Genomic DNA, 9879 nt, shown 5'->3' on the forward strand with positions numbered 1-9879 from the left:
AACCTGATGTGATAGCCTCTCCTTCCACCACGTGTCGAATGGGGAGCGTAGCGGAGAGCCTCCTTGACACGCGACGTTCCACCACTTGTCACGCTTGGAAGCCACGAGCAACAATCCCCGAGGGTACCATTTAAGTAGTGATTTCGGTTCCGCAAAAAAAATAGTTCTTTTTTTTTACTAGCAGTGGCATGAATTTTTTGCGGGGATGATTATGCATGTTTTTTTAAGGATAGGATGATTATGCACGTGTTTGGTCAAGGTGCAAACGCGCGGTGATTGGGTGGCTCTCCTCCGCTTGCAACCTACCCGAAGCTGGGCTTCTCTGGGCTTGAGCTCGTTTCGAACTCGACCATCGCAAAATTTCACATCACAATAAAAGGCGAGGTAGACTCGAAAAATTAGGTCAAAAAGTAGGAAGAGAAACGCGATAGCCCCTCGCCTCGCCGCCGCCGCCGCGCACCGCACCTGCCCTTCCGCCGGCGAATCCGCGCGTGCCCTAGCCGGAGACCAGGTATTGGCCCAGATCTGCCGGCAGCGATGTCGGGAACCGCGGCCCCACGGTACGCGCCGGACGACCCTACGGTGCCGAAGCCGTGGCGCGGGCTGGTGGACGGCACCACCGGCTACCTCTACTACTGGAATCCGGATACCAACGTCACCCAGTACGAGAAGCCCGTGCCGCCGGAAGCTCAGCTCCCGCCGCCCCCGCCTCTCCCGCCTCCTCCTCCGCGCGCCCGCGGCCGGGACCGTCGAGACCGTTCCCGATCTCGCTCCCGCTCCCGTTCTCGCACACCGCCTCGGCGTGAACACCGGGACCACGACCGCGACCGCGACAGGCGCCGTCACGACGAGCACGACTCTTTCAAGTCGTCGTCGTCCCATCACCATCTTCCTCCGGCTGCCACCATCATCCCTACAGCCGCAGCTGATGATCCATCAGCTGAAGCATACCGCCGTCGCCATGAGATCACAGTCATCGTAAGGATCTCGCAGCTATCCTCGTGTTACATCTCATAGCATGCTTGTGTTACACATCTCATCATGTTCGTTACTCAGTATCTATTTTTTTTTTGTTTGGTCTGTGATGCAGGGGGATAACGTGCCGGCTCCCATAACTGAGTTTGACTCTGGTGTCATCCCGCTTGATATACTCAAGGAGGTATGCATAAGTTTGGTGATGAATTATCACCCAAGGTCTAACACTAACCCAAAAGAGTTTGATAAGGGTCAGCATGTTGGATCACGGGGATGCGCTCTTCTTTATCTTTATCTGTTTGATTGATTGTTCTAAATCAGGGACGCTTGCGAGTCAGTTACTTATCTACATCTCTGTGGCAGATGCGATATTTGCTCCAAGGTGGAGCTAATGTCGCACCCTGCTTCGTGCGCCCTCGTCCAGTCTGTAATTTCGACGGGCTGAGGGCGGATGTCGTTGATGGAGCTGCCAAGGGTGGGTGGACACCCCAGGCGGCTTGCTCCCTGCTAAGGGGGCTGCCCATGGTCTAAAAGGCCATCTACGTCGGCTGACGCTGATTTGTTTCTCCGCGTACGGTTCCTGGGAAAGGCTCCTCACATGGATGGCAGGCCTCTTCTGGGGCCTATGGAGATCTCACCCAGGCTGCAGGCGTCCAGATGCCTGACCAATGGAAGGGGCCTGTGGATGAACGATCCATGGCTGAGCGAGCCTGTCTCCAGGGATTCTGTTAGAGCTTTTCTACTCCGCCCTGTTTCCACACTTTGTGGATCTGTTCTCTTCCGTACGGCCTTAAATTGACTTCGCACATTGTTGATTCTTTGTTGTTTTCACTACTAGAGTAACTGAGTTTCAGTGGGAGCTGTAGCAGATGTAGGTGCATCACATTAACCATATTCTTTTGGTGTCCTTATTTTGTTTGCCTTTGCTTTCCGTTCCCCTTTCTTTTTTCCAGATACAACGCGCCGGATTCCCAAGTCCAACGCCTATCCAAGCCCAGTCCTGGCCAATTGCCTTGCTCAATCAAGACGTTGTAGCTATTGCCAAGACAGGATCTGGAAAAACTCTCGGGTATTTGCTTCCTGGGTTTATGCATATAAAGCGTATGCAGAACAGCACAAGGTCTGGCCCAACAGTGTTAGTTTTGGCACCTACCAGAGAGCTCGCAACACAGATTTTGGACGAAGCTGTGAAATTTGGCAGATCATCAAGAATTTCTTCTACGGTGAGTTTTCTTTGCCTTGCTTCTTTCTGGATTATATGTTCATTATTTGATCCTTTGTTCTTGGTCTCTTCTTAGTGCCTTTATGGCGGTGCTCCTAAAGGGCCCCAGTTAAGAGATTTAGAAAGAGGGGTTGATGTTGTTGTTGCAACACCTGGAAGGTTGAACGACATTCTAGAAATGCGGAAAATAAGCCTAAAGCAGGTCTCGTACCTTGTTCTAGACGAGGCTGACCGCATGCTAGATATGGGGTTTGAACCACAAATACGAAAAATAGTAAGAGACATACCTTCTGGTCGGCAAACTCTTATGTACACTGCTACTTGGCCCAAGGAAGTCCGAAGAATTGCAGATGAGCTTCTTGTTCACCCTGTCCAGGTGACCATTGGAAGTGTGGATGAGCTTGTTGCTAATAAAGCTATTACTCAGGTACGCGACTTGCTTTGTACACTGCACTGATGATACTTGGAAATATCTTTCTTTTTTTCCTTTCACGAAGGTACATTTCTTTTAATTTTCTGTTCTGTTCTGTTCTGTCTTCTGCTCCTGTTGCTCTGCCAGCATGTGGAGGTGGTCACTCCCTCAGAAAAGCTTCGGCGTCTGGAGCAAATATTGCGATCCCATGATTCAGGTTCCAAGATACTAATATTCTGTACCACCAAGAGAATGTGCGACCAACTATCAAGGACACTCAATAGGCAATTTGGAGCGGCTGCCATTCATGGTGACAAGTCTCAGAATGAAAGAGAGAAGGTCCTGAGTCAATTTAGATCTGGACGATCTCCTATTTTGGTAGCTACAGATGTTGCGGCACGAGGTTTAGACATCAAAGATATCAGGTTAATCAATAATATTATTCTAATGATTTTATTGCTATATAGGTGCTGCTTCATGTATTTATATGACATACAATCATGCTAATTCCACTTGTAACTACTCCCTCCGTCCCAAAGTAAGTGTCTCAACTTTGTACTAACTTTAGTACAAAGTTGTACTAAGCTTGAGACACTTATTTTGGGACAGAGGGAGTATATGAATGTCTAAATGGGGCTAAAGAATGGTGCCCTTGCGACCCATGGTAGCAGATGTGCATGACAAGGATACCTAAAATTTCAGTAGTTAGCGTGTGTTTTTGGTTATGTCCAAAACCTGTGCTACCAATGTTTGGTCGTTACCAAAATTTAGTTCCTTAATATGTGCTGCCATTTTATCTGGCCGGGTAGGCTTTGCTTAAACCAATCAGGCCCTAAACAAGGAAGTGCAGTCAATATGGCCTCAGCAGCTATTCATTATCATGGCATGTCCAGCTGTATATTTGCTGAAATCATTCTGGATTTAAGTTCATATAACTAGTGCAAATGTACACACATAATCTTGAAGAAAGCTGTTGTTTAAATCAGTATTGTTCTGATCTTTACCACCAGTGCTTCAAATCTCAGAAATGATCTCACACTATCCTCTTGCTTTCTTGACATAGGGTTGTGGTATTGTTCTGATCTTTACCACCAGTGCTTCAAATCTCAGAAATGATCTCACACTATCCTCTTGCTTTCTTGACATAGGGTTGTGATCAACTATGACTTCCCCACTGGTGTTGAGGACTATGTTCACAGGATTGGCAGGACAGGAAGGGCTGGTGCCACTGGTTTGGCCTATACATTTTTGTGTGATCAGGATTCAAAATATGCTGCCGACCTAATTAAAATCCTGGAAGGGGCAGACCAAGATGTTCCTCCTGAACTGTTAGACATGGTCTCTCGGGGTGGGCGTGGTAGGAAACGTAACAAATGGGCAACCCGCTCTGAGAGGGGTGGTGGTTCACGCTCTGAACTGGATTCAAGGTATGGTGGCAGGTTAGAGGGTAGTCGCGGTGGACGTGGAAAGGATGATTATGGTGGCCGTGGCAGGTTCGTTCTGTCCCTTCCATTTTGTTTTCTGCAATTGCTGATGAAAACAGAGTTTGGGTCTTGTTAGTGTTAACCGAAGTAATTCGAGATTATAATTTCTTTCGTCGTCGTTGTTTGGTAGTTTGTGTTCCTGAGCCAAAGACCATGGTCTTTACAATGTTGCTGATGTTTGCAGGAATGATTACGGCGGGTCTCGCAGGTCTGCTAGAGGTCGCAGCAGAAGCCTTAGCAGGAGTGACAGTGATAGGCGCAGCCCAAGCCCCAAGAGACGGCGCCATGATGTGCAGGCTAGCCGTAGCAGGACTAGAAGTCGGAGCCGGAGCAGGAGCCGGAGCAGGAGCAGAAACAAGAGCAGGAACAGGAGCCGGAGCAGGAGTTACACTAGGAATCGTCGTGCTAGCCGCAGCAGGAGTCGTAGCCCTGGCGCTAGACGTAAGACTGAAAGAAGAGCTGGCTCTGGGTCTACACGTCCTGACTCTGCCCACCCAGTGGAGAAGAAAAGCTCACCCAATGCTCACCCTTCAAATGACCACAAGAGCCGCAGTGTCGACCCTTCAAATGACTATCAGGCGGAGGATGGGAAGATGGGAAAGGTTGATCTGGATCGGTCGCCTAGTCTGCAGGAGCAGGATGACAAGTCTGCTCCATATAGTCCTGTGTATAATGGCGAAGGAGGCAGGGGGTCAATGAGCCCTAATGGCGAGCCAGTGGTGGATGCTAAACCTGTGGAAGTCTTTGTGAGCAGCAAGAAGAGGGAGGATGAAGAGGAAGGTATGATAGATGAAGAGGGAGAGGAGGGTATGATAGCCGATGATGACCCTCGCGCAATTGCAGCTGTGCAGAACGGTGATGATAAGTGACAAGGCTTTGAACGATGAATTTGCTATTCTACGAACAATCCATGTTAAATTTTTTATGATTGAGCTGTTGTTTGTTATGTAACATTGAGCTTTCATTTGCTGTTTGTTATGAACCAGAGTCCAAGATCGTTGTTTGTTATGTCGACTTGTTTGAACAGCAATTCTTTTTGTTGATTTATTGTGCCATTTGGCCAACTGCTTTGGAGAGTGTGGGCTCGATGGTCCTCACTGAGTGCTTCCAGATAGCATACCAAATTGGTTTGGTTAATTTCTGCCCACGGAGGCCGCGCGCAATCTTGCCAGGCATGCTTTTGGTTTGAAACACTATTATTTCTGTCTCATAATATAAGAACGTTTTTTTTGAGCTAACATATTTTCTCATTGAGCTAACATAGTTTGAGAAACATTATTATATTATGGGACAGAGGGAGTAGTTTGGGAGGAGCTTTGCTGTGTTGCCTGCCATTTATGAACCAGAGTCCAAGCAACCTGCCTGCCGATGGACTTGAAATTATTGCCAACTTACTTTTGTGCGCAGACAGATCGATGATTTCTGGGAAGAAGGCAGAATTATCGTAAGATTTTGCTACGGAATGCTTGTCCAAGTATATAGGATCCAGAGGGAGTCTTGGTTGGAAGGGCGCAGAAGTACATCTAGGAAGAAGGCAGAATTCTCGCAAGATTTTGCCCCAAGTATAGGATCCAGAGGGAGTCTTGGCTAGAAGGGCGCAGTGAACGAATCTATGGCAACTTGGCAAGTCCTAGTAGCCTCCTAATTCGAAAAGCACATGGATGAACCCATGGGCATATGAACATACTTTAGAAAAGTCATTTCTAAATGCCCAAAAATTCTATAAAAAGTTGCAGGCATATACTTCTTCACATTCTATGTGTGCGCAGAAAGTTTCGCAAAAAATTAACTTTTTGTTTTGCCCCAAAAAGACAAAAAAAAAGGGAAAATGTCACGGAAACGCTATTTAGGAGCACTGGAATTTGCCTTTCTCATGGAGGCAAAGTAAAAATAGATTTTTTCACAAAACTTTGTGCCCAACACACATGTTGCGAAGATGTATGCGTGGATTTTTTGTTTTGAATTTTTTTTGGCATTTTTAAACGTGTTTAAAATGCACTTTTAAAAAGCGGATTCATATGCCCATGGGTTCAAGACGTCCACACTCCTCCTAATTCATCTTATAAAGAGCATCTCCAAAGCAATTTTTTCTTTACAAGATCCCTTAAAATCTTGTAAACTCCTCCTTCGTTCAAGGGAAGATGAACTTTCTCATAAAACTTGGAATGTCTTCCATGTAAACTTTCATCTCCCGATTTTTGTTGTTGTTGGTGAGTATTTGTTGTTCAAATTATTCTATGAATTTCTTACCCCCCAAGTTTCAGTGTGAAACTTTAAACTTGACAACTTGCTACACAAACGAGATGTACAAGCATAGGGATAAAAATGGTATTTTGTTTTGTACAATTGTTGGGCTTTGCTCGAACAACTGAAAGTGCTAGTGATCGACTAGAGGGGGGGGGGTGAATAGGCGATTTTTATGAAAGTCTTCAAAACATGGAAATTTCGAAGACAAACGATAGAAATAAACCTATTACCATGCAGCGGAAGGTAGACTACACTAAGCAAGCATTGTCAAGTATTCAATGAAATAAAAGCACAAAGACTAATAGCAGCTAGGCAGTATAGATCAGGATGAAAGATAGTATGAAGCCAATCAGAACAACAGTCACACAATGAAGACAAATAGATAATGCAAATAGGCAATGACTTCACAAGGACCAATCTGCAAATAAGGAGATGGAAAGGATAGAACCAATGGCTCGTTGAAGACAATGATTTGTTGGACCTGTTCCAGTTGCTGTGACAACTGTACGTCTGGTTAGGGAGGCTGAGATTCAACTCAGAAGACCGCGTCTTCACCTTATTCCCCTTGAGCTAAGGACACCCAGTCCTCGTCCAATTACTCTGGTAAGTCTTCAAGGTAGACTTCCAAACCTTCACAGACTTCGTTCACCGGCGATCCACAATGACTCTTGGATGCTCAGAACGCGACGCCTAACCGGCTGAAGGATTCACAGTCCTCAAGTGTAATAAGTCTTCAGATCACACATACAAGAAGACTTAAGTGATGCCTAACACTCTTTGGCTCTGGGTGTTTAGGGCTTTGTCCTTGCAAGGATTTCTCTCTCAAAGGCTTCGAGGTGGGTTGCTCTCAAACGACAAAAGCCGTGCACTAACTCTGAGCAGCCAACCAATTTATGGTGTAGGGGGTGGGCTATTTATAGCCACTAGGCAACCCAACCTGATTTGTCCGAAATGACCCTGGGTCATTAAGGAACTGACACGTGTTCCAACGGTCAGATTTCAAACACACACGACAACTTTACTTGAACTACAAGCAAAGCTGACTTATCCAGCTCTGGATAAGATTTGCTCTCATTGTCTTCGCTCGAAGACATAGGATTTTGGTTAAGCATCACTTAAGTCATTCTGACTAGTTTACTTGGACCCCACTTAACAGTACGGTGGTTCCTATGACTCAACAAAGAAGAAAAAGAACGACGAAACAACTAAGTCTTCGCGCTCCATAGTCTTCACGCGATGTCCTCTCTTGTCATAGTCTTCAATGTGAATGTCTTCACATACCACCTTTGACTTCAATGTCTTCATACATTTTTAGGGGTCATCTCTGGTAGGAAAACCGAATCAATGAGGGACTTCTACCTGTGTTATCCTGCAATTCTCACAAACACATTAGTCCCTCAACCAGGTTTGTCGTCAATACTCCAAAACCAACTAGGGGTGGCACTAGATGCACTTACAACAATGAGAAGTCAAAAAACAGGAAACATGAGCATCATAAGGAGGAAGGCTAAATCATCATCGGTTGCACAAGTACACAACAATAACAATACCGATGATAATGTCGATGAAGTCCCAAATCCTAATCCCACCACTACTCCAAGCATCACTACAAAAAAAGCCACTCATCCCTGCAAGAAGTCCAATCAGAAGGAAAGGTGAGAAAGATAAACAAAAGAATGGAGGGGATGTAATGTGTTGAAGACTGTGGTGGAAGAGATTATAGCAAGCAAAAGTAAGTTGGAGGAAGTGAATAGAATTAGAGAAGGACTTGAGGTGGTCCGAGGTGAAGGCATTGAAGGAGCGCAAAGTGGCATGTGAGGAGTGCAAGATGGCAATCGAAAAAGAGAAGCTGATTGTAAGTGCATCTAGTGCCACCCCCAGTTGGTTTTGGATTATTAACGACAAACGTGGTTGAGGGACTAATGTGTTTGTGAGATTCATATGAGAACACAGGTAGAAGTCCTTCATTGATTCGGTTTACCCATCGGAGATGATCCCTAAAAATGTATGAATACATTCAAGACAATGGTGGTTCATGAAGACATTCATGTCGAAGATAATGACGTGTGAAGACATTCACTTGAAGACAATGGAGTGCGAAGAGATAGTTTCTTTTGTAGTTTCATTTTCTTCTTTCTTGAGTCATAGGAACCACCAAACTGTCAAATAGGGTCCAAGTGAACAAAGTCAGAAGACTAGTGTGATGCTCAACCCAAATCCTATGTCTTCGAGTGAAGATAATGAGAGAAAATCTTATCTAGAGTTGGATGAGTCAGCTTTGCTTGTAGCCCAAGTCAAGCTGCCGCGTGCGTTTGAAATATGACCGTTGGACACGTGTCAGTTCCTTAGTGACCCGGGGTCATTTCGGACATACCATGTCGGGTTGTCTCCTGGCTATAGATAGCCCACCCCTACACCATAAACTGGTAGCTGCTAAGAGTTAGTGGAGACTTTTGTCATTTGAGAGCAACCCACCTCCGAAGCCTTTGAGAGAGAATCCTTGCGAGGACAAAGTACAAAACATCCAAAGCCCAAAGAGTGTTTGGCATCACTGAAGTCTTTCTATCCGCATGATCTGAAGATTTATTACACTTAAAGGCTGTAATCTTCCAGTCGGTTAGGCATCACGTTCTGAGGATCCAAGAGTCATTGTGGATCGCCGGTGAATGAAGTCTGCGAAGGTTTGGAAGTCTACCTTGAAGACTTACCAGAGTGATTGGGCGAGGACTAAGTGTCCTTAGCTCAAGGGGAATAAGGTGAAGACACAGTCTTCTCAGTTCAATCTCAGCCTCCCTAACCAGACGTATAGTTGTCACAACAACTGGAACTGGTATACCAAATCATTGTCTTTGTCAAGCAACTGGTTCTATCACTTTACCCTTTACTTACTATTTAGCTTCATGAAGTCATTGCTTGCTTGCTCTGTTTGACTTCATCGTGTGAAGACATTCTTCTTTGTTTGCATGTTTGGCTTCATACGATCTTCCTATTCTGGTCCACTCTACCTAGTTGCTATCTGTCTTTGTGTTTACTATGTACTATCTCCTTGACTATGTGTCAGTGTGGAAGCACGATCACCTATGGGGCAGGGGTGCCCCTTTGTGGTTTGGCAAGGGGACAGTCACATTGCACAAAGAGCAGAAACAACAGGGGCAGCGCGGCGATGGCCAACTCTCTTTTACCTAGGTTCGGGCCGCTTTGCAGTGTAAAACCCTACTCATGCTATGGTGGATTGATCTGGAGGAACACAAAGACACGACGTGCTCCAGCCCGGTAAGGGTGCCTCAGGGGGAGCAACGTGCACGTACAAGTATTAGGGGATCTAAAATTTGAACCTTTTGCTAGGTTGCCTCGGGCATCCTTTTATAGCTTAAGGGGCGACCATAGTGGCAAAATAGTCATTTTGGTGTGATTAGATAGCTAACAGTGCTATCATACCTAACTCTGGCAGTTAGGACAAAGTGCATTAAATGCACCGCCAGGTGTCGTGCTGAGGTTGAAGCCCGACAAGCCTGCCGTGCTGCTTATCCATCTTCTCC

The 9879-nt window shown here is 45.8% G+C and overlaps 1 protein-coding gene across 1 annotated transcript; it reads left to right on the forward strand.

Annotated features, from left to right (window-relative positions):
• The first annotated feature begins 375 nt into the window (after positions 1-375).
• LOC123061182 (DEAD-box ATP-dependent RNA helicase 40) lies at positions 376-5101 on the forward strand. The gene is made up of 7 exons (XM_044484130.1): positions 376-978; positions 1091-1159; positions 1929-2198; positions 2274-2624; positions 2757-3034; positions 3758-4102; positions 4278-5101. Exons 1-7 carry the CDS (start codon positions 538-540, stop codon positions 4960-4962), a joined length of 2439 nt encoding a protein of 812 aa, XP_044340065.1. The 5' UTR covers positions 376-537; the 3' UTR covers positions 4963-5101.
• The last annotated feature ends 4778 nt before the right edge of the window (positions 5102-9879 follow it).

Source organism: Triticum aestivum, chromosome 3A (genome assembly GCF_018294505.1).
Source record: "Triticum aestivum cultivar Chinese Spring chromosome 3A, IWGSC CS RefSeq v2.1, whole genome shotgun sequence".
Classification (NCBI taxonomy): Eukaryota; Viridiplantae; Streptophyta; class Magnoliopsida; order Poales; family Poaceae; genus Triticum; species Triticum aestivum.

Excerpts from the sequence above, each read along its gene's own strand:
- LOC123061182 (XM_044484130.1), top strand. The coding sequence starts at position 538 with ATGTCGGGAACCGCGGCCCCACGGTACGCGCCGGACGACCCTACGGTG. Across the intron at positions 2,199-2,273 it reads CATCAAGAATTTCTTCTACG|TGCCTTTATGGCGGTGCTCC; the intron begins GTGAGTTTTCTT and ends GTCTCTTCTTAG. Across the intron at positions 2,625-2,756 it reads CTAATAAAGCTATTACTCAG|CATGTGGAGGTGGTCACTCC; the intron begins GTACGCGACTTG and ends TTGCTCTGCCAG.